This window comes from Trachinotus anak, unplaced genomic scaffold, assembly GCF_046630095.1.
Source record: "Trachinotus anak isolate AG129_WGS33_773 ecotype Australia unplaced genomic scaffold, CSIRO_AGI_Tana_v1 ptg000033l, whole genome shotgun sequence".
Lineage (NCBI taxonomy): Eukaryota > Metazoa > Chordata > Actinopteri > Carangiformes > Carangidae > Trachinotus > Trachinotus anak.
Genome location: NW_027273884.1, coordinates 4,377,296 through 4,402,469, shown reverse-complemented (window position 1 = coordinate 4,402,469; position 25,174 = coordinate 4,377,296). Strand labels below are relative to the sequence as shown.

Sequence of the window (25,174 nt, the reverse complement as noted above, 5' to 3'; positions counted from 1 at the left end):
AGGCAGAACACGAGAGAGGGAGAGAGAGAGCAAGAGAGGGAGGGAGGGGGAGAGAGAGAGAGAGCAGGGACAGTGTCAACAGCTCAGCTCCCAGCACAGTCAGCTGAAATCCAGAGCTGCGCTCAGTAGCTGAGCGAGGGGGAGCAGACCAAACGCAGCAGCTTCAGCCGGGAAACATCGTCAGACTTGTGTTTCGTGGATTTTGGCCATGAAACACGTACTCCGAACAGCCAAACGAGAGGTTTCAAGCCAGAGGATGTAGGAATGCTTTAAAATTTCCTTCCAACCTTGCTTTATTGAGAGACTCTTTATTTTTTCCATTGCAAGTGACGTGACACAGGGACGATCCATCTCTCGGGGCAGCCCGTCTGAAATGGGTAAGTAGGAGATATTTGATCCTGATACTGATACCCGCAACTCCTCCTGGTCATTGTGAGTAATAGCTACACTGTAGTGCTGCTCACCTAGCAGGAGACAGATGTTTAAGTGTAAACCCAGTTTGTCCATGCACGGCATCAAACCAGTCAGGAAAACACAGACTACTGCAGCCAATAAAATAAACATCAGGCAGTAGAACGCTGAGCAAGAAAGAAGCTGGTGGGCAACAGGGGCTTCTAATCCTACTAAGATGATAAAGTTTCCTAATCTTTGGGTTGTTGTAGTTTACTTTGCTTTTTTTAAAAATCAAAAACAGCAGCAAAAACTGTATTGTGAAACATCTGTAGTTGTTGTATTTGGGCTCATTCTGCAGCAGTGTTGACAGCATGCCTAGCTCTACCCCTGAGTTTGCTTGTGCATTGTATGAGCGAGGCTTTTTGCATATTGGTTTTAGTCTTGGAGTCACTTTTAGCTCAGATTGTTTGGAGTTCCATTTTCCTTGGAAAATGTTGCATGGGCTCAAGGATGGATGTGGTCTCAGCCTTGTTGGGTGCTGGAGGAGTGAGTTGAGGTCCGCTGTATTGGTTCAGACCAAAAAAGTTGCAATGTCCAGGACTGAACATATACAGGAAATGTTTGGCATTTCAGGAATTGAATGAGGATGGGGCAGTGTCGTATGTAATGAGTCCAGGCCTATTTCGGGTGCTAGTCGTGGGCCAATCACACATGTTCATCAATCACACAGTCAGCCCTTTCGTTGAAGTTGTGGCCCGGCAGCCAGACATTCCATATATGCTGTACATTTCCTCCCAGCAACAACTCAACCCAAAGTGGAACTGGGAAAGCAGACTTCCACTTAAACGCAGCTTGTTTTTGCTTGGGATGCTGGTGTCATTTTTTTGTAATAGACCTTCCACATTTCCCTCAAGCGAAGCCAATACTCCATGGCAGCTCAGACCAACATAAACACCCTGTCCTAATCTGCCAGGCTTAGTCTTATGAAGAAATTGTGAAACCTCCTTTCCAGTGTGGAAGCACTGCCTATCCTGGTTGAGAGGCTGCCATCTGAACTGTAAATCCTTCATGTTGTGTCAAAAGCACAGTGGTGAAAGTTCAAGCACCAGCCCTCCAAATTTCCACCTGTGAAGTTGGTTAGAGGTGCCTACAGTACTTGGGGTTTGCCTAAGTCTAGTGGTTTATGGATGGAAAACCTTCCAAAAAGAAACCTCAGCATTTGTGAATTTGTTTCTAGAGGCTGGACTTTGAAATAGCTGATCAGTAGTGGTATGAAAGGGCATAGGACAAACATTATTTCTGTAACATTCAAAGTAATTAATTCCCTTCAATGGCTTGTGTTTGAAGGTTGATGAACCAGAGGCAAAACTCATTTCCACAGTCATAGAGCCATGTCTTTTCTTTGATGTTTTTTTGCATTGTGAACAAGATAGTATCCATTTCCACCACATTAAAGACTTACTCTCCAGTTGGCTGGAAATCCTCAAACACTCACGTGCATCGGGGGGTCAAGCAGAGTGACATTGCTAAAAGATTCAGTGTGTTCGGAGGACATTAACAAAAGTTGAGGACTCGCACACAGCCCTACATACACACCCTCTGCTGCCGTCAGCACTCTCAGGGCTTTTCATATTTTATCGACCATTACGGATGCATGAACTGCTCTCTCAGGATTAGAGGGAGTGCGAGGGAGAGTTAGTGAGCGACGCTCGGCCTTTTATCGCTTCAGCCCTGCTGCTGAGTGGCAGCTCAACAGCCTCCTCATTAGGATAGGGACAGAGAGAAAGAGAGATGAGGTCTGTAAAGCTGCTTAAATTCAACTATCTGATCTTTTTGATGGGATTATCATCACGTAGTATTTACCGTAGAGCAGTTAGAGTGTCTTAGGGACAAAACTCAGGGAGATTTTAGGAGGGAGGCTGCTGTTCCTCTTGCTCCTTTGCTGGAAGTCCCCACACTGTGTCAAATGGCACTATTGTATTTGTGCCAGTGACACACTTTCTGGGCTTATGATGTGTAAGCATATCTTCTTTTCACAGCGCCTCAATTCAGTGCAGTATTACTGCAGGCTATATGAAAAAAAAATAAATAAAAAAAAATGCTGGTCACGTCACAGGGCTGTCCCTATCTGTGCTGCTATAACTGTCCCAGAAGAGCATTCCAGACATTACCCAGAAGCCCTCTGTCCTCTGTGCTGCAGCTGTTGACCTCTCACCCATGCAAGATTAATAGCTTAACAATATACAATATGGACTGCCCCAATCCATTCATCCAATCCAATCCATTGATAGATATATTCAAACCTTGGTGCAAAGAGCGAGAAGCCAAACAATGGCAACCTGACAAACTGAGAACTGCTGCGCTGACCAGTACAAGCTGTTGTTAGCATAAGTGTTTATCGGAAGGAATCAATGAAAAGCAGTGTGTCAATGTTTTTTAGAGGTCCCATATTGTGTAAAGTGAGATTTCCATGTCTTTTCTGATTATAAAGCAGTTCTAGGTTCTATATTAATGCTGTGAAAGTATTGAAGTGCTCAGTCAACAGAGAAATGCACACAGCCTGTATTCAGAAACTGAGCCTTAAAAACAGCCGTCAGGACTTCTGTAACTTTGTGATGTCACAACAAAGCAGTCACCATCCTTGGTAATGCCTCAAGCCCCACCCACCTGGACCCACCATCTAACCTCACAGGATTTGAGTGTCTACCTGAAATCTGCTATATTTTTATTGGATCACTTAGTCTGAACAATCAGCCAGTTCATGAGCCTCTCTTCCGATTGGCTCACCAACCTGTTGTTACTAGAGCTCCAGAGAGAAGCTTGAGAGAGGAGATACAAAACTACACTGAGATGGTTTTTGGTGCTTAAAACCCCAAACATATCTTCTTATGGATATCAACACTTCAGAAATAACCACCCAGATGAGCTGGAGCTCCCCAAGCATCTGTGTTATTTAGACGAATGCGCTGCATTCATGGAAACAGTTTATTCCCTCAAAAAGACAAGATTCTCGGGTGTCTGAGGAACACAAAGTCTCTGGGAAGTCCAGCATCCCTTCCCTCTTGGGAGTCATTGTAACCAGCTCTGAGGTTGTACTTGAGCCAAAAGTTTTTTTTCCAAACATATAATAACACATCTCTTGATAGACTGGGAGCTTGTGACTCTGGTGCGACCCTCCCATATGAAATGAGAAAAAGATTTGAGACGGCAGGGTAGCGCTTTGGGGTTTGAGAGAAAGGGATGCCAAGTATTGGATTTCATTCTGAGCCATGTTAATATGTGGGAATGTTGGAGCCTGTGGAATGTGGCATGGCCGACTTTCTTCTCATTCCCAGTATTAATAGCATAGTTATCCCAGTGATCCGGTCTATTTGATGAGCGGAGATGTGACTCGTCATGGCCTGTTGGCCTGTGGAAAAGTGGGTCAGCAGTGGGTCTGTGCTTCTGATGTTAGTCTCCCCACTTGGTACAACCTCCTCCCTGGGTCGACATTCACATCTTTAATATTAAGGTCCCAAGAAGCAACTGGTGGACTTTCCTTGTGCAACATGTGGATGACCTTCTGAATGCAGCTATTAATATATGCATGCTGGAGCCTTAAGAAAAAAACGATGTTAAGTGAGGTGGAACAAAAATGCACAAAAAAGCATGAGGAGAGTGTCTCCCAAACAGAGCTTTCTACCCAGTTTGTCTGCAAACTTGTGCTAATCCCTTGGTGGCTTCAGTTGTTCTTGCAACTCGTGTCTGTGGTCCGTGGCTTGTATGAAGGGTTTTATCATGTTTATAATAGTTTGCTTCAAATTGTAACTGTGCATGGATGGGGCTGGCTACTCAGGGGTTTACACCGCTTTATGGGGCTTTTTGATCACAGCAAAAAAACCTAAAAGCACAGTTATAACAACCCCCTGGTATTTCATATGGTCTGTGCCATTATGAATGTTCCTCACACCAGGAAATGTCTTTCTTAATGAATCAAACTAAATTAAATAGCTATTAATGACATCCCTGGAGGATTGGAAACATCCCCCCTCCTCCTCTTTTTCCAGTGGTTTAGTTGAGGCATTTCCTCTTTATGGGTGAGGTGGGTTTCTGGGCCTTGTGGCCCCATTAAAACCAATAGTGCCTTTTGTGTATGTTTTTGAATGGAGCTATAAGTCAGGGAGACCTCTGGGAGTTCTCCAGTGTTGTCATATTAAAGGTTTGTGATGTGATATTGAGAGACGACTTGTCCTGCAGTGATGGAATGACAATAGATCAGAATCAGAATCAGAATCAGAATCAGAATCAGTTTTATTGCCAAGTATGTTTTCACATACAAGGAATTTTTTCTGGTGATTGGTGCAATTGATCAGCAACAGTGGGGCTCTCTAGCCTTGTTGATGAGGCTAATAGCAGATGGGAAGAAGCTATTTTTGTGGCGAGAGGTTTTGGTCCTGAAGGACCGCAGCCTCCTGCCAGAGGGGAGTGTCTCAAAGAGTTTGAGATAGTAGACAAGTATGAAAAGCACTGAACAACCTTTGCTATTTTTCCTCTGTGCTCCTGTACCGGTAACCACGGTGCAAACCAAGAGCAACTTCACATAATTACACCATCCTTGCATTTTCTGTCTGTTTGTAAACAAAAGAAAATGAAAAATGCCTCTGTGTCCGAATGTGATTGCATTTGCCTTCGAGGCAGTCTGGAAATATTTAAGCAACTGTATTAACCATGAGCTATTAAAGTAATTAATAATAATTGTCGTTGTGGTCAATTTAAATGGAGGTACTTTGACTTACTCATTTCTTCCTTATGTTATGCACAGTGCTGGCTCTATACTGTACGGCAACCCAATGGGACCGACATTGTTCTGTTGCTTTTGTAAAAGCTTGTTAAACACAGTGACGAGAAACTGTTATTTGTGTGGCGTTCATCCTCATGTTGTTTCAAAAGTATCATTTCATTCATTCATTTCATGAGGTCTCCTGGTGCTTGGGCTCGTGACTCACCAACAGTTTTACCCCTGACTATGTCCTGGAGACAGCCACTGAAAGCCTGCTCAACAGTTGAATACGTTTTCATCTCTTTCATCTTCGCAGCTTCCCCCTATCTGATTGCAGGACAACAAGGAAGTGATTGAGGGGGAACATAAGCAAAGGAACGAGGAAGGGTTGGAGGAATGGTTAAAAAGAGTGGGGGTGTGAAGGGAAGGGTGGGTTTGGCTCTTTTCCTGGAAGATGCACGTAGGCATAAAAGCACAGACAGCTCTTATCAGTAACTGCCGTAAACCCTTCTAGTGTCTGCAGATGGAGCCTGAGCATACTTCCCATGAATTCAGTTTTGGGAACTGCTTATCTTTATTACTCACCAATTATTTATAAGCAAACTTTTATTTCATATTATATTGTAAAAATTAAGTTGTAAGACAATCCCTGCTTTATTTCTCCTCCTGCTCATCGGTTTAGTTTGTGCCAATCAAAGGGGCCGTGAATATTCCGGAGAGTGACCATGCTGTCATAGTTAAAAATAACTGTCCCCTTGAAGATCAGATGAGAGCATGGTCTCCAGGGCTAATGGAGGAAATTTTGGAGGAAACATTGCACAGGCTGAAAGAATGAGCCCTCCCTGCATTAGCCCACCCATTCAGGCTCCAGCAGAGTTGTCCAAACCAGACCCTCCAGCTCAATGTCCAATGTCCTCACAAGAAAGCCACTTTAGCCATGTTGGACGGCAGGTGATTTCTCATGAAATCCCGAGCAGAATGTGCGCTTTGAGAAGGAGCGCAGGAATGCAAATGTACCGTGAAATAATGGTAGTTCTTCCACCGTCAGCTAAAGCTGTAACTCACTGCTAACCAGGGAGACCTGTGCTGGAATAGATGGGTAATGTCATACCTTAGGAATGCATGTCACAGTGTATGTGGTGCACTGCGCCGTGTGTTTCTAATGCACAGTGCATTTATCATGTGTAGACTAAGTTGAGCGTGAATGGAACTGGTCTATTAGTCATGCCAGTTGTTGCAGATCAATCATGTATTGTCATTTCTTTACATATTTGCTGTAAACTGACCGCCCACGGTGCTAAACCCCATGTAACTGAGGAAGTGATGGATGAATAAAATCACTTTAATTGGTGTGAGAAAGAATAAACAGTAACGTGTGTGTGTGTGTGTGCATGTGTGTCTGTGTGTATGTGTGTTTGTGTGTGTACTTGTATGGGTGTGCATTGTGAGGTCCAGTTTGAGCTTTACACCTTGGGGGTGAGGTTAGGGTAAGGGGCCTCATAAATGTAGAAGTACAAAAGTTTATGTGTGCCTAAGTGTGTATTTTGCACTATTGGAACTGATTAGCAGCACAGTGTGGCCTCTAACCCTATCAGGGTAAGATGTATGATGTGTACATGGCCTCCCCATGGAAGAAGCATGCCTGTGGGTGGGCCACAGGTCCTATGGGATCCATGAGAGAATGAGTTTTCAGTGTCCCAGGTGATTTGGCTTGGTGCCAGCAACTTTTTCAGGGAGGGGAAGAGAATTGAAGGGTAGGACCATTACTCATTGGCCTGACAGGCAGACAGTGGGAAGGGAGGGTAGGGGCATGTTGGAGAGGGCATGTCTGGGGCAACAGTATCCAAAGGGTGGCATGGTTCCAATGTGTCCAGTGGCTGGGTTGAACAGTTACTTCATGTCAAATTAATGAGAGTGAGTTGTTCACTTCCACGTCAAAGGACACATGCAATTTTTACATACCAGTACATAACCGTGACTGCCCACAACTACGGGGGGCATGCTGATATGTGCCAAAACAACACAATTGTGTTGGCATCTCCAGATGACTTTTGTCAGACATTTGATCTTCAGTACCTGGAAATCCTGCACCAGGACCTCTGGAGACGCACACAGGATGCTCATGTTTGCAGGTGCCGAAGCTTTTTGGTCCAGAAGACAGTTTGGATTTTACTCTTAAATTCTGATTTAGATTTTCATCTGCTGTGGGTGTCTGCACCAATTTGAGGAAAGAGTGTAAATCTCAAGATCTCAAGTAGAAATGAAAGTAGGAATTTTTAATTAAAGCCTTACAATTTTCTTTATATCACACCCTATCTTTAATTCTGCTTAAGGCGTGGGAGTTTTCCAACAAAGGCCATTCAGTGAATTACATTGTGAAATTGGCTTTATGTAACAGTCTTCATTGTTACTGGTGGAGTCGGCTTTTCCTGTACAGGATTCCAAGTGTGTATGGACGGACGAGGGAAACAACACTCTGTGTTACCATGCTGGATGACTGTCGTCTGTAATAAATCCTCTAAGTCCGCTGCTGTTGAAGCCATGTTTGCAATTGCCCCAGTAGTTGATACAAGTGTGGATACTTCCACTTGCTGCTCCACTGTATGTTACCAAATCAACGGGACAAATCAAACTGAAATCTTCAGGATTATAGTTGCCTGGTAATTTTTTCACATCAAACACAGTTGGCTTAATCAGTTAATCAGTTGCGTGCCCACCCTCACCAGCTGAATGCCAAGAGTTGGCCAAAACAATGCCAATCCCTAAATCTGCTCTCCATTTGGCATCATGTTCCTGCCTGTGCCAGCATAGCGCTGCTTCCCCATCTCTGGTGCCATGTGCTTATGTAAGCCCGCCTCCACCCTCCTCTATGACCCAGCACTCTGGAGGAATGGTCCTCATTTTGTAGAACCCAGAAACAAAAAAAAAAAAATGTGCTGAAGGCTTGCCTCTGATCTTTTATCCAGTGCCTCTCTTGCCTGATCTACATGTTATTTGTTTCCACCATTTTTATTGTTGCTTCTTGTTTTTCTTCCTACGCTAGAGTCTTGACTTCCTTTCTTTCCCTCTGTGTATCCAGCTGGCGTCAGTTGGGCAAAAAGAGCTGGAATCCATTCATCTATCCATGTAATAGGAAGAAGATGCCAAGAGTACTTCCTTAGTGTGAAAGAAAGGGGCAGGTAGAAGTATTTGGGGTGTGCGGTGGGGTGGGGTGGGGTGGGGGTGTGGGGGGCACGGAGGAGAAGATGGTGAGCAAGATGCATTTTGATGCAGGATAACACTGCAGTAGCTGTAGTTTGAGGAGAGAGGAGGAGGGTAATGTGCAGAATGACAAAGGAAAGGACAGGCAGTGGGTGAATGATGCAGCTTTTTTTGAATTGGTCAGTGTGTGTGTGTGTGTGTGTGTGGGGGGGGGGGGGGGGGGGGGGGGTTTGGTTCTAAAAGCACTGTGTTTGTCACTGTGTGTGGCAGATGTTGGGGAGAGAGTTGAAATTACAGAGGCACAGATGTTTGAGAGACTGATCTGCCCATTGCTATGCTATTCTTCTATTTTATTCCTCTGCCACTGGCCTGCACACACACACACACACACACACAGACACACACACACCAGCAGCAGCAGCAGCCTGTCTCTCCTCACTGCTGCCCCCTCCTCCTCCTCCTCCACTGACCTACTTCCCGGCGCTGTGGATCAGGAGATGAGGTAGTGGGCTGAATGAGAAGTGGCAGCAGTATCTCCCTTTATCCCTGCCTCCCTCCCTTGCCTCCTTCTCATCTCTCTGTCTCTCTTTCTCTGCTCGGCTGCTCTCCAAGACCCTTCAAACACACACAGCAGCCAGCAGGCTCCTCTCTCTGCTTCAGGGCTCTTGGTGTGTGAGTATGAAAATACTGCATGTGCTTACATCTGAACCTTGAGTGGGTGTGTCTGAATTTTGAGACGTGTGAACATGTGACTGTGTGGTTGTGCACAGACAGTACAGTGTGTTTGTTGCAACTGTATGGAAGCAGGGGACGAGCTAAACGTGTGTTTGAGAGAGAGATTCTAGTCTATCATGATAAGCAGTTAGCAGTGACGTCCACCCACCTCTTTCTGCATCACCTGTTTTGACACACACGTTAACACTAGCCTACTGAGGGCCACCAACTTTAACCCTTTCAGTGACGGCTCCTTTTCCTGTGATTTACAACACAGCCATTCATACATCTGTTTCCCACTGATGGGCAGGGGAAACAATGACTTTTGTGTGTCTGCATGTACGTGTGTTCAGGTTTCCGTTAGACTTGGACCCATATTCATATCTCAAAAATGTATAAATATTGAATTCATTTATTTGGGTTTTTTTTGGCAGTCTGCCCTGCATCCAAGTCAGACCCTTATTTCACTGCTTTGCTTAAATAAAAAAATCATATTGCAGTTATTTTTTGATCGATTGCAATATAAGTCATAATTTCAGTTGGAGCTTTTGCATTTCATTCTCACTTGAAAAATCTAAAAATGATGATTTTTTTGCAGGGACTTGTATCAAAACAAGCATGTAGCTTTGGAGAATCTGGAGAATATGATTTGTAGGTCGGGGCGTCTCTATAGCACCACAATGCTTCATTTATGGATTTATTGTTACACACGTTAGTTTGAACTGCTGATTAGTGGCAGCATCGAAATATAAAAAACAATAATATAATAATTACAATCATTATATATTAATAAGAATCAACGATGCTATACCAGCACTGTTGAAGTCTCATTTACATGTTAATAAAACTGTAAAAACAACAACAGTTGTCCATCGCCCTGGTACTACTGTCAGATATGACTGGTGAGCACAGGTTTTGGATTTGTTCTCTTTGTTTGCACTAAACCTGGCACCTGTCACTTAAGACAGAGCATGGCTAGCTTTTTTTTCATCATCAGTTACAAGGCTACTTTAGGCTGAGCTAGATTAAATATGTCCTGCCTCCATCTTTGTATCGTTCATGAAATGTACTGACAGAAAAGAAGTACAACTTCTGGACCGGGGAAACCGTGAGCGCAGAGAGGGAGAGAACAGAGGGGTAGAAAACGGGGGAGTGAAGATGATACGAGGAAATGCCAGAAGTGACAAGGAGAAATGACAGATGTTACTGTCAGAGGGGGGTTGACGAAGGCAATGTCTCTGCATTCACCCTGAAAGAGGAATAATGGGAGATGACAGTGAGTGGGAGAGAGGGGTGAAGTGATGGGAGATAACTCCACCATGCAGAGAATAATAAAGGTTACAAATGCAAATACACAATAATGGCTTCCTTTTATCTCCCTGTATATACAATAGATAGTGTATTCCAGTGTGTACGTAGGGCATGTGTATGTTTGGATTCCTTGGCCTACTTTCCATGGGCATGGACTGGAAGCAGGCCAGCAGAACTGCTGTTGAGTGAGGACTGGCCGCACGTGGGGCTCTGTGGGAGAGTGAAGATAGAAGCAGACACACACACACATATATATATACACACACAGACACTGGACAGGAGGTTTAGGTTGTGTTTTCTGCTGAATAGCTTTAAAACCCCTGCAGAGAGGGCTCTTCTCCATTCGGCTCCACCGGCTGTCCACAGTAACAATAACTAACTCAACCCCACAAAGATTTGGCACCAGCTCATACTTTCTCCTATGGTAATAAAACAATGAAAAGTTCTCACTGTTAATAGGAGGAGGTATGAGCATTTTCAAGTGAAAGTGTGTGAGGAAAAAAATTTCCATGATTTATGTCTCTTAAGTTTTATTTTTAGTCTGTCCTCTCATTGTTTTAAAGTGCTCTGGTGTTTCCTTTTTCCTCACAGACTCACCACAGTAATGGCTCATATACACCTGTATAATCCGCCTGTGCAGTTTCGGTCAGCATGCTATGCTCAGTCACATCTGGTTTGATATCAGTCAATGCAGCATCTCTGCATCTAGCTGAACACAGTTGTCTTAGGCCGTTAGCACCAGGCCTCTGTTGGGGGGGGATACTAGATACAGCTCAGGGGACAGTTTACACCAAATTTTGAGGCTTTGCTGCAATTTCAAGACTGACAGGCTGTTTCTGTAGGGATAGAGATACTGGGGACAAGGTTATTACCTGGGTGAGCAACTACCACTGTTGGTTTATGATAATTAACATTAAGTCATATTAATTAAGATCAGATTGATGGATTAATTCAGTTCATTCATTTATCATATTCATTTATTCATGATACCCTTCCTCAATGTTACAACCAAGCACAGGTGTAGTACTGCATTATCAACAACAATTGTCCATTAAATGTTGGATGCTGACTGTTGATTGACTGCTTGACATATGATTATATCACAGAAATAAGTCAGTGAGAAGCCAGTGTTGGTAAGATAACCACAAAAGCACATTTTCAACTGAAACCATGCAGTTCACATTTTTTCAAGACTGTCTTAAAACAACACTATGTACACACTGGGTTTCATAACATCACTGTACTACAGGAGAGGGGGGGCGGAGCTGATATGAGGTCTGAGCAAGCCAAATCAATCTTCCAAAGTTGTTTTAATGCAAAATTCCCTCTTTGTGTTTCTGCCCCCTCCCCCCACTCAGAACTCACAGGCTTACAGTTTCTGTGGCTCTGCATGGGAAAAATACAATGTAAATACTATTTGCAATTTGCCATGTCCATTGTGCGTAAAGGGTACTCGCTGTAAAGGAAACAGGATACATTCACTATGCACAGGGAGTGGGGATCGGTAGGGGCCCATAGCTCATTCTTGCCCTGGAGCCCTGTAGCAGGTTCATCCCACCAGGGGTGGGGCGGTGGGGGAAATTGTCACCTCGGCTATCATAACACACACGTAGGTACAGTATCGAATGAACAGCACACACAGCCACACATATACAAGATGCCACACGTGCTGTAATTGACACTCAGCACACTAATGCAATGACTATGAAACAGCTCCCATATTTAAAGGTGTTTATACAGAATAATTTAAGACACAGTACTTGTCATAAATGAAGTCCACCGATGGATGCACAAGGATTCCTCATGTTCAAAGAATACCCAAGAAAACTTTTCATTTAAAAAGGCCTGCAGTTCAGTTGTAGCTGTGCCTCTCCCGCCTGGAGAGGGAAGGCAGATTCAAGGAAGCGGAAAAAGTAAATGAGCAAAAGACGAAAGGGCAAAATGGAAATGTGGTGTTTTCTCTTTTCATTTTTTCCCCTTTAAGCTCCTGTTGAGGGCCCAGCGCATTCATAAAGAATTTACCATCTGGCTATTTTTAGACAGCGCAGTGAGAACTCCTACGCTGAACAAATGTGTGAGAGAGCGATGGCGGAGAGTTACGCTCAGTCAAGATGTAGTAGATTGTGGCTTCTTGTGGAAAATGAAGTCAGACTTTCACAGCCATATTAAACAGACGGGAGCCATTACTTAATGCTTCGTTTGGTTATGTACAAATATCAACAAAGGCATAAAATTTTATATTTGCTGTTTTTTTAAAATCTTTCTGTGTTGGTCGTGGTTCTGTGTTTCTTGTTGGAAACTTTGTGCACGTTTCACATAAACGGCTCCAGAATTGATTTCTTGGTGGAATATTCCTGTGGGATGTGCACGTCCATGGTATTTGCATAACACAGTTGAAAGGCATTCATTCACAAATGCACTAAATTTTTGCAACTGTGTGAGTCGTTGTGGGTGTATGCTCACATTGTGTAAGTGTGTGTATGCCTGATAGGGCACAATATAGTGTAAAGAGTGTATTATTCATACTGTGAAGACCACCCATATCCTTTTCGCAGCATTGAGGAAATCCTCCGGGGCGTCTCGGCCCTTTCAGTCTTCTGCTCCTGTTGCAGTGGGTGTCATTCATTACTGTCCATACACACACATATATATACACAGTGTCTGCTCCATTGAAGGAGTGAGGACACTGCTGGGGCAGCTCTGAGAGCATGTCTGCGCAAACAACACACACAGACACACACTGCATCGGCACCATTGTACCTCACGGACAAGAGGTTTCTTTGTGGAGACACAAGAGCAACCGATGTCGAGCCGAGGGTAGGATGGCAGCCCCTGCTGCCTCTGTGCTCTGCTGGCTCATATGGACACAGTGAAGGGAATAAAGAATATGAAATGAGCAGTTATTAACAGTCTTACACTTGCTGCTTCGTTCTTGTTGATGTTAGTGTCATCTGTACTGGTTGGCCCCCTTGGGTGAAGCATTCCTGTGAGTGTACTTTCCAGGCATTGCTTCTTAATCACTCTTTCCAGTACTGTAATATCTTGTTGCTTGTATTTTCTCTTGAAGATTCTTTCAGCAGCATATTTCCATTGTTTGTCCACAGTGGCTGTTGCTGCTCGTGTATCTTCCTGTATTTTTTCCAAACAAGCTGGAGCTGCTGGAAACATAAATTGCTTTGCTTCCTGTACACTGCATGTAATTCTTTCCAGGGAAACACCAAGCAGATCTTGGGTGTGTAGACAGGCTGTCTAAGTGTATGAAAGTCATTACAAGTCATTCTGAAGGCCGGCTTGCGTTGTCTCTATGTAACCCCCTCTGTTGTTCTCCTCTCTCTTCCAGATCATGCCCCCTAGATAGCAGCCTCATCCTCCTCTCCAATCCCCCTCCCTGCCCGTGGCCCCTTCCTCTACCTTCCTGGTCCAGTGCTACCTCCACCACCTGTGTCACCACAGCCACCATGCCCCCCAGGAAGAGGACGCGGCCGGGCCTGGGCTTCCTGTGCTGTTTCGGCAGCAGCGAGCCCCCGGAGATCAACCTGAAGGACAGCGTGCCCCTGCAGCTGCTAGAGTTCAGTGCCCCCATGCCCCCTGCTGAGGAGCTGCATGCACGTTTCTCCGAACTGGTGGTGAGTAAACATGGTGTGATCTTCACACATATTTGAACAGGCTAGCTCTGGGCCTGGGCCTTAACACCAAACATTTTGGAACTTTTTGGAATTATTACTTCTGAGCTATATACTCAAAAGCCCCTTGTGTTTTTTCAGTTACAGTCACACTAAGTGATCAGCTGACAGTTAGCTCACAGTGAGCTCCCTTGTGAGCTAACTGCCTGTTAGCAGTTGCAGTGTAGCTACTTAGACGGTTACTGGGGAAATGTTTGCAAAATACTTAGTGATTCCTGTAAGACTGGAACTTCTAGCAGCACATCTGCACAGGTTCAACACAAATAGAAAAACAGCTGGATTATCTCTATATGTACCCGCTACCATCCACTAAAATGTTAATGAGCCTGTTCAGCTTCAGGGTAATGCAGTTCTGTGCTGTTGTGAATTTTGCACTAAGGGGAGAATTAATCACCCAACAGAAATACTTGAAAACATTAGAAAGACATATGAAGTTGGCTCAAAACAGTACTTTGGTTTGATATAAATGAAAGACTTTTATTTTTCCCATATACTGAGAAGACCAAGTCTTTTTCTTTAGCATGTTGCTCATTGTCCCGACCAAACAGGATTAGGGACGGGAATTGGAAGGGATTGGGTCGTGTGGAAGCCGCCTTGATGGTTGGATGAGGCCATGCCCCAACCCTGCCACCAACACTCCATTCAACACATTCAGAAGCTCATCTTTCCCAGTACTTGCAGCCCACCCTTTTCCTACAGTTCCCGTCTCGTGCACACATCACACTTGTTAGCAAAGGTTGTTGGTCTGTAGTGGTGCCAAACAAGCATGGCTGTGTTGGCATGTGCCCATGGTGTGGAGAGGGATCAGGGCACAGCTGTCAGACTGGAGAAGTCTGCTGTGGGTTTCAGCTGCCATGCAAACTGGTTCTGGCTTTGCTTGAAGAACAGGGCTTTGCTGTTTCTGTCTCTTTGTTTCCTCAGTTCCTGTCTCTTGGTCTGTTTCAGTCCTGTCTGTCTCCGGCTCAATATTTCTGTCGCTCTCCCTCAACCTCAGATTTCCTGCTCCTCTCTCTGTCTCCGTCTCCCTCTCTCAACAATGTGTTCAGCAGCATTAGTACAGGGCTGCCTCTGGCGCTGTCGAGTCTTAGTCTTGGGGAATGCTAAACTCCACTGGCTGCAGGATATATCACTCCTCCAAATGTCAAAATCAATTCAGGACATTAAGTGAAATTCCATTTGTGGTAGGAAATAATTCACTGTTATCAAGGCAGATGTTTTCCCAGTGGTGATCCTTCCCCCTTTTTCCTGCTAATTGACCTGAGTTGAACCTAAATTCTCTGTTAGGCTTTTATAATCACTAGTAATGCACAAACCATTAAATCTCAGTAGTTACAATACATTCATTGGCTTGATTAGAGAAAATTAAAAGTTAGGATTGGAGCAATCAACACTGATTGCCGCAGTGTTGCCTCAGTATATCTAGACTGGAATGACATAATGCCCTCTCAGCTGTATAGTAACTGCAGCTTAGTTCTGAAGGACCAGCAGGTTGCTACTTGACACACTAGATGCCCTGTGTGGCCTGACAAAAGCTTCCATGAATTGGGTTTTGACATGCAGAAAACTTTCAGAAAAGCAAACAGAGATGTGCATCGCAGGGATAAAGCAGAAACATGCTGATCATATGGGAGCGCTTAGCCAAATTGCAGCAGTCCTCACGGTTGAGAGGACTGATTGACCCACAGCTTATTTTGGGGTAAATATCTGAGCTTATGATGAAACTGACACAGATGCATGAGCTGAGGAAGAAGCAGAGCAGAAGGATTCGTCCCAGATTTCAAAACCCCTTGACTTGCAGCTTTTCGACCCTGGAGAGAAAGAGGATTTGGCATTTTCTCATTGGATCTGGGCCCTTCCACATGTTGTGAATAGATCATTCTTAAGATGGTTGTTGGACGGTTACATCTCATGGTGTCGTGCACAAGCTTAGATATTTTGTCTTTGGGGTAATGACTGTGTTGGGCTCTGGTTCATCTTGTCTTTGCTCCACTGCAGAATGTCATCATTGAACGCAACACTTAAAGGTAAAAATATCGTGCTAGCAAGTTTACAAAGGGAAAAGTGATGAGATGATCACTCAACCTGTGACAGTTTGATTCATATCTGCTATGATTGGATGACCAGTGCGCAAACTGCTTCTACCTAACGATGGTCATCTGGCCAAGCCATTGGTCCTTCACATCTGTTTTACTGATCCTGCAGCCGACATGCTGACACATTTGACCAGTCGTCCAAGAATCTGTACAATCAGACCTTGAGCAGTCACTCAGTCTGTGCACACTGCTTGTAACACAAGCAGCACGTCGGCGTAGGGAGGCAAAGACCTGTGCCACAGGGGAGGAAATAAAGAAAAATAGGAAATAACATAACATAGTGCATTTTCATGGAAACGGGAGATGGGGATTTTTATTATGAAAGTCTTTCCTGAGGAGGAGAATGAGACTTGACGGAGCCTCTGGTGTGGGAGCGACAGATCAGGGCCAAACGGAGGAGTATAACCACCTCCACGTGTCTTCAGGTCCATAATGGGGTCTTCCACCGTGTCTAGAGATTGCACAGGGCACACTTCTCCACTTAAACTGTTAGTGGAGGGAAAAACTTAGAGCTGCCCTGCCTCAGGAACATTATGTGAAAAATTGTTAGCCAGAAAATCCTCAGCTGTAACTTGTCAAGTTTATCATGGCCATTGCTTGGAATATTAAATGTGATAGGCCTGTTCCTAGCACTTTTTTTGGAAGATAGAGGTTTGAATGATAGCAGTTAAATGCAAAAAACAGACATATTACCATGGTAATAAACTTGGTACCATTTATCCCATATAATTTGGCCATTTTCTCCTCCCAGAGACACAACTGCAAGTTCTGGTGTCTCAGAACTGCACTTTCCACACCAACTGTGAACTCACTGGGAGACCGACCTCTCTAATTATAACCTTTAAGCAACCTCTACTAACTTTGCTATTTCATGCAAAATGCATGGGCATTGAATAAGTAATGCAGCAATGCAAAAGAGATGACTGAGATGATTGTCCTTGGTGTGTATCTTACGAAACTAATATTGCAGTATAAGCATGTGTGGGATCCATCCTTGGTAAACACTGCCAAATGTGCAACAACTCATCTCAAAGTCTGAAGAACAGAGCTGGTCCCAACTCTGCCGTAAACCTATATGAAAGCCTGGTGTGCCTGATAATGAACTTGACAAACCCATGGAAATGAACCTGGAAGCAATCGCCACTGATTTAAACACAATGAACAAACACCACATCAGAGGGGCTAATGGATCGCATCAATTAAACTACACATTTGCATCTGGTTCCCTGATAGCAAATGTGCTGCAGCTCTGGGTTCTGTTTCTCGGATCGCGGCGCAGCAGTTTCTTTCCAGCCGTGTTTCAAAGCTTGCACGCATAGTTGATATACAGGCCATGTGTGAAGTTTGGCAGCGCTTCAAGAACAATGACAGCTTTATTTTGTTCATCAAGGCAATCCCCTGCTAATAACATTTCATCATCAAGTGTGGAGTTGGTCTCACATTGAGTTACTTGAAAATGGCATCTGGGTGCTTGGGTACATTTCTCACTGGTAGCGGTTTGGTAAACCAAATGCAATTTCTGTTTCATCAAAGAGAACCCAAAGTGTGAGGTTGTTAGGGGACAACCAGACTGACATTTACATGGTCACATATGTGTTGACACATTTGCGAGGGTCTGAACCCTGAACTACGCAATGCAAATGACTCACTACAGACAAACTTTTTTTTTTAAAAAGAGAAAAGCAAACTGGGAGTTTTTCCTTTCCACTGTTGCCAGGTGCTTGCTCATTGTGGGAACTGTTGGATTTCCTTCTATGATACTGTAAGGCCCTGACCTTACCTTGTAAAGTGCCTTGAGGTAATGTTTGTTATGATTTGGTGCTGTACAAATAAAACTGAATTGACATTAATTGAATTACACACATTGGCACTGTGGAATAGGGTTAAATACAGTAGCTCAGTTTAGTTGCAGATAGTTGTGAGGAAGGAAAGCTGCTGAAGTCTGACTCAGCATCTGCACGGCAGTGTTTGTTTGCATACAGCACAGGTAGCGAATGAATCCAGTCCCCAGTGTCTCTCTCATTACTAAAAGGGAAGACCCGGTCTTTCAGCCATCTGCAGCAAGTTGAGATGAGAGAGGATATAATGTACAGCACATTTAGCCAAATTGGCACAACTGAGTCAGATCTGCTGGCCCAACATCTGGCAAGTAGAGCACTGGCAGACATCAGTTAAGTGTGTATGTGTGTGTCCTCTCTGCCCTCTGTTTCTTTCCTGCTCTACCTGTCTCTTTCCCTTTGTGGGAGCCTCAGTCTTTCTTTCTCCGTCCCGTAATTTGTGATGATTTGATTCCAACCACAGTTGTGGCAGTGGTCCATCTGTCCAGTGTCAGACACTGCATCTGTACGCAACAGCCTTTAATAGCGTCCACTCCACACAACTCCCAGTCTCTGTTTTAGTAGCATGTAAATTATGTTCTTAAAACGGTGACGGTAAAATTATCCTCTCTCATTTGAAACCTCATCGTGTGCTTCCAGGAAAGCCGTACTCTTTAAAACATAAATCCTGTCCTAATGTTCCGTCCCGCGTGACTTTCGAGGCGGACGCAAATCAAAAATGTGTTGCGTAACAAGAGGGAATGGAAATGTTCTCCACCCTCTGAGCCACTGGGAGTGAGTTCTCTCCAGTGTACACCCTGGGATGCACCCTCTTCCCTTTCTTTTTCCGTCCCTCCTTCCTTTGCATTTGTGTGGCTTCCCATTTCTAATAGTCTTTTCCTACCTCTGTTGTGAAGCCAGCTCGCACTGTCCTGAGCCAAACTTACCATGGAGCTGGTCAAGCCGAATTTGGATGAGGGGAGAGGCAGTAGGCTAGCAACGGCTACTGATTGACTCATCAAAGAGAGGATACTATGACTCATCTGAATGCTGCAAAGTGGTGTGACACCAGTGTGTGTGTGTGTGTGTGTCTGTGGGTGGGATTTGTAGGGTGATGTAAAGCGGCTAAATCCATTCTTACCAAATCATAAGAATAAGACGTTGGTCTTAGTTCTTTTTTTGGTTGTGGTAAATGACTCAGACTCATTCTTTGACTTCTGTGAAAAACTCCAGGAGTAGTTGTCAGGCTAGTGAGGCACACACACACACACACACACACACACACACACACACACACACACACACACACACACACACACACACACAATGGGAAAGAGAAACTCACTGAATCTCGTTTGGGTCAATAATGGCAGCTACAGCTTCCTGTTGGTTCCCTGGAGACCTCATATGACTTCCTGCCATCTTGCCTGTCTTTCCTCTGCCTTCCTGTCTCGTCCAGAGACTGCTGCAGAATATGTATGTATACACACACAGGGTGTCCATATATATATATATATATTCAGTGTATGTCGCCAGACTGACCCTCTCAGTTAGTACTAGAAGACTTCACATGAGGTAAAGACATTCATATCCATGTGGAAATGCCACTTCTGCACATGGATGTGAAAGGGTGTCAGTCTTGGACCACACACATTTTGCATTTAGGTGGAAAAATGTGTGACAACATTTTTGTTCAGTTCATTCAGTGACTGGCAGAGGAGACCAGTCAATCCCACTTACTCACTCACTGACCCCTCTTTCTTCCTTTGTATTTTGTTTCCCTCACATTTCAGTGTCAGTTTTGATTGCCTCCTCCTTTATTTCAGATGCATGCATGTATGAGCACACGCACACACACACACACACACACACACACACACACACACACACACACACACACACACACGACCCTGTATGTTGTGTGTTCAAGCAGCCCACTCTGAGGATGGATGGGTCAAACCCAAAACGCAGGCCTGTCACACGGTCTACTCTTCATTTCTCTTTTCAAACAGTCACACACTTGAACCACATGTTATTTTGTCACCATGACGATGAAGGTTCTCTAACCTTAACAAAGTACTTGTTGTAACCCAAACCACAATCTTACTTGTTTTTATGCCAAAATGTAACCAAACCCGTGGCTGTTTGTTATTGCTACCATGACGATGAAGGTCTGGTACTCTCCTGTCGGTCGTATCCGAAAGAACCAAACAACCTATAAGGTCGCTCAGGTGGGAGGACTTGTTACTGCTTCCTCTCCTGTGGCTCACCTCTGTCCCCATGCACGTAGCCAGTCAGCTCCTGGAGTAGATACACATTTTGAAGAGGTTTTTAGTTTTTTTTTCTCTGACTTAACTCCAATGTTTCACTGCGACTCACCCCCCTCTCCATGTGGTGTGGATACATATTTAAATCTCCCACAGACATGTTGCACGCCTCAAAGACTTTGAGGCGTGCAAGGAAGATTGTAGCTGACTCCTCCCACCCTGGACACAAACTCTTTGAGACACTCCCCTCTGGCAGGAGGCTGCGGTCCTTCAGGACCAAAACCTCTCGCCACAAAAATAGCTTCTTCCCATCTGCTATTAGCCTTATCAACAAGGCTAGAGAGCCCCACTGTTGCTGATCAATTGCACCAATCACCAGAAAAAATTCCTTGTATGTGAAAACATACTTGGCAATAAAACTGATTCTGATTCTGCTTCTGATTATGTCATCTGACTCCAGTTGTGTCATGTAAATGAATTTATGTGACCATATAAACCTTGATTGGGAGCAAATGTGCTAAGATGTCTTCATCATCACAATCCCTGGGTTGACACGGTTGAGGGATTTGGGCGGAGGTGGTGGTAATACAGTACATCATGCATTTCGTAATTGGTTTGCTCACTTTCACCTAAAAGATCTCAGGTCAAAGCTAAATATTGGAATTTAGAGGAATAATTTGAGATTTTTGGAAATGCACATATCTTCTGTCCTTCTGAGAGTGAGAAAACAAGCCTGATATCAGTGTCATGTTTATCCATTAATTACAAATCTGATGTATTCTTGTCAGGATTTCCTACAAAGTCAATGGAAAGGCTCAAATGTTCACAAATTCACTCTGGACACATTAATAAATGTACAATGATGAGAGAAAATGGGAGAAATTGGAGGGAAATAAATGGTTGGTTATTAAGTTGCTAGCTAGCTAGCTGCTGCTAACAGCTGAGCAGCTGGTAAATTGATATATAATACAAACTGCACAAAGAGCCAAATGGCCAAGTAAGGCAGGGCAAAAATTCACTTGCCTGAGCACACCTTTATCTTCACCCATTATCACCGTGTTTTATCTTGTTTGTTCAGTGTCTGACATTAAATACTCACTGACTCCAGCTCTCGTGTCGCCGCCATATCTTCTGAATTATCTCGGCACATTTGAGAAGCCCACCAGTCTTGAGAAGCAGGAAATTGAGTGACAGAGAAGGTCAGTCAGTCTGCGGCAGACATGACAGTCAAAGCTCCCAGCACCCTTTTTTAATTTGTAACATTATTCGATAGGCAGTTCTGGATGAAATATGAAAGGAAGGGTTCAGAGGACCTAGGTATGCTTTTTTTCCCCCTCTCGAGCAGCAGGTGTAACAATATTAGCTTTGGTTTATGTGAATTCCCAACTGGAGCGTGCTGGTGCAGGAGGACGGGGGCACATCAAGAGAAGGTTTTACACAGCGAAGCGGAAAGTGGTTTTGTTTTGTTTTGGAAGACTGAGAGAGGGACTGGGTTTTTTTTTTTTTTTTGGGTGTTACAACAGTCATGAGGAGAGGCCATGTGATGCGGATGTGGTATTGGAGCACAGTTTGAAGGTAGGGGGTGGAAGGGTTGATGGTGGATATTGCATAACTGGAAAGTGAAAAGTTCTCTGGCTGGCATGGAAGGAACATTCCTCCACCCACCCGATGTCCTCATCCTCGACTTCATCTCTCTTTTCCCTTTTCTCTGATTCAAATGGTGCCTCTTCTACCTGAAAATGACTAAATGAAACATGCAGTCCACATTTTCAATTCTCAAGATGCATTAGCCCTTAGCCAAACCTGCCACCTTAAAGCCTTATGTAATCATTTATCCATTTCTTAATGGAATTCTTAAAAAAAAGGAAAATGTCCAGGGTTAGCTTACCTACTCTCTTAACCTGGAGAATGCACATTGCCAACACCTAAAGCCTAATTTCATTGCTCATGTATATTGCACTCTCACCCCAACATATAAGACCTGAAATTGAGAGGCTTTAGGAGTAGCAGGGGGGAAATAGAGAGAACACAAAGGAGCATAGGGATCAGCTGTCAGGCTCAACTCCCATGTGGTCCAGATCCAGGGGTCTCATTCTCACTGATTTCCCCAGCAGCTCCCAGTATCAGCGCTTCCAAACAGCAGCAGTTTAGATGGTGACCAGGCGACGGGCCAGAGATGAGCTAGCTTCTAGGCCCGTGTTTCTAACCTCCAGGATGTGGAGAGAGGATTGTGATCCAAGCCAAAGCTGAAATCTGTAAAGACTGAAGTGCAGAGTCCGAGGGTTGATGTTCAGCTGGCACATGATGGCACTCAAGGCCGTACAGAGCCACAAAAAATAGCGGCATGCGTTTGTTGAGGCAGGTGATGTGGACCCCCTCTGGGTGAGGGTCTCTGTGTAAAGCTGCTGCTGGTTATCCCATTGAAAGGACTGGGTGAGCGATGATGTCATTCCTCATAGTGTCGGACGCTTGGAATGTGGGCCACCTCAGCCCACCCCGTCCAGCTGAATAGATGAAAACAAATCCTGTGAATCTACTGGCCGGCTTTAAGGGGCCCCACCTCTGGCACCGGTAGCCATCTTCACTCTGGGGGGCCCTGGGGGGCCCGGCACTTCTGGCTGACATCATGGTAGCAAAACCATTATGATGAGATTAGTGTGAGCTTATACACAAAGCCCTGGCACCATAGCATCTCACCCTCTCCTCTACTTTATTTTTGTGCTGATCCATTTCCAGGACCACATAGCTTCCTTTCTCTGCTTCATTCAACACCTTCCTCTCTTTCTATCAACGCGTCTCTCTTTCTTTAACTCTGATTTATCCATCTCTCTTTTCCAAGACTTTACTTTCCCTCCCTGGCACGCAGAGACTCATTTCCTGGGTTCATATGCATTTCAAAAGGTGCAGGAGGCTCCTTGTACCAAGCTGAAGAATTGAGAAGAGCTGCAGGGTGAATATCAAAAACAGTGCTGTGTAGTCTGTGGAGACCAGTTCTCAGTGAGGTAGTGGGAATGCTGGGCAATCAAATGACACCATGTAAACCTGACTCCCCCAGGGATCTGTAGCCGTTGCTAAAATGCTTTGCTGCTTTCTTAGTTCTTGTTTTTCTTTTTCTATTCATTCTAATGACTGAATTGAATGTATGGTTTAAACAACTTCCCTTGTCATTGCAGGATGAACTGGACCTGACGGATAAGAACAGGGAGGCCATGTTCGCTCTGCCTGATGAGAAGAAATGGCAAATCTACTGCAGCAAGAAGAAGGTGAGTTTCTCCCCTCCGAACTGAATCGTGCATCAGCTCCGATCTCTGGCTGGCCCTCTGTTGACTGGCTGCCTGAACCCACAGTTGAGAGCTGAATTGTCAGCAGTGAATGTTATTGAAGGGCCGCTTCTTACCAGAACCCAGTTTGAATCATCTCAGCCACACAGTCTGCCCCGTCTCCAGTTTTTCACTTCTGCATTGATGTAAACATAAGCTCATACGTGCTGCACAATATGCTGTAGCAAGTGGGATATTGTACATGCACATACGCTGCACACATGTAAACAACACAGAGTACACAAACAGCTCTTGTTTCAAGGCCCTCGATTTCCAAATCTCCCTCCCCACGTTGGAGAAAGCAATTTCCTCATGCTGCTTAAGAATTGTCAACATACCATGGGAGCACTAGAACATTCTGGTTAGCCCTCTCTTTCACCCCTCTCGCCTCGCCAAAATATCTCCCGTCCTCGTCGTACCCTTCAGCGTGTCTCTCCACAACAACTCTGGTCTCACTTTGTGGTCAAATATCCACCAGGAAATGACATTGTGCTTGTAGAAGAAGGGGAATTCAGCCCCCCTCTCTCGCTCAATAGCAAATTGAATAAATAGTCATAAGCCCTCCCTTGTGTCTCTTTGCTAATTTGTTTGTTGGCTCGGGGTTTTTGTGTTGGAAGCAGGACGACGATCAGACCCCTCCTTCCACTTTCTGAGGCATGCGGGCTCAGCTTAGCTGATGTGATGTGCTCTGACAACCTTTTTAAAAAGGAGTAAACACACACCGCTTTGTGTGTGTGAGTGTGTGCGCACTCGTGTGTGCGCACCTGCACGTGTAAAAGTTTGTACTTGTATCCAGGCCAGTATTGAGTTACTAGGAAAAAGAAGAGCAGTGGAATTGTGGTGTGTTTAGAGGGATGTCAAGGCGAGGATGGAAGCTGGAGCACCACAAGAGTTTACAATGAAATGGAACTCAGGTAAAAACAATACAGGAGGGAGATATAATCTTTGTTTTAATACATTACGATAACTGTGGGATTTGCAATGTGCTATGCTCCTTGAACACATTGCAAAGTATCAAAAGGGATTGAATTGTTGGCAGAATGTGCATTAGCACATGTGAACCCACATAAAAGGCCCAAGTTCAATAATACCCCACTATCAGTGATTGAATATCTCACTGAAGCAACCACAGATGTTTATAAGGACTCTTTGTGCTTTAGCAGAAGGTAGCGGAAACAAAATTTTGGCAGTGGCCTGGGTATATTGGAACCGAAGTGGTTTGCAGTGTGCACCTAAGCCGGGTTCAGAGGTAGGATATATTAGTTTGTCGTTCCTCCCTCATCTCTCCCAGTCAGAAATCATTTCCTCTAAGACTGAGGTGAAAAAAAAACAGCCATGTGTCTAGGCCAGGAAATGGAGAGCAAAACTGGGGTAACAGTGCACAGCGGAAAGCCGGAGGAAAAACCAAACAAACCCCTCATTCATGGATAAAGGCGGCGTAATGGAGAATGAGGAAAAAAAAACCAACTGGCATGCAATATTGGATAATAACCTGTATGTCTGTGTGTGAGTACGCTAGCACGAAGGCATGAACACTGTCCTCACATGCAAATACCCACACAGACATGAACCACCATATATTTAGGAAATCGCGCACTTGCAGGATATTCAGACAT

At 44.5% G+C, this 25,174-nt stretch overlaps 1 protein-coding gene across 4 annotated transcripts in view; it reads left to right on the top strand.

Moving 5' to 3' along the window:
* Nucleotides 1-25,174, top strand: part of daam2 (dishevelled associated activator of morphogenesis 2) — a 95,316-nt gene that overhangs the window by 22,964 nt on the left and 47,178 nt on the right. For 2 of the 4 annotated variants that reach the window (XM_071471112.1, XM_071471110.1), the window contains exons 1-3: nt 96-377; nt 13,719-14,004; nt 23,412-23,501. In XM_071471112.1, the coding sequence (XP_071327213.1) occupies nt 13,837-14,004; nt 23,412-23,501 (258 nt within the window). In that variant the 5' untranslated portion in view covers nt 96-377; nt 13,719-13,836. Of the gene's footprint in view, nt 1-95; nt 378-13,718; nt 14,005-23,411; nt 23,502-25,174 lie in introns of those variants that run through there. The other 2 variants (XM_071471109.1, XM_071471111.1) reach the window with 1 other exon arrangement.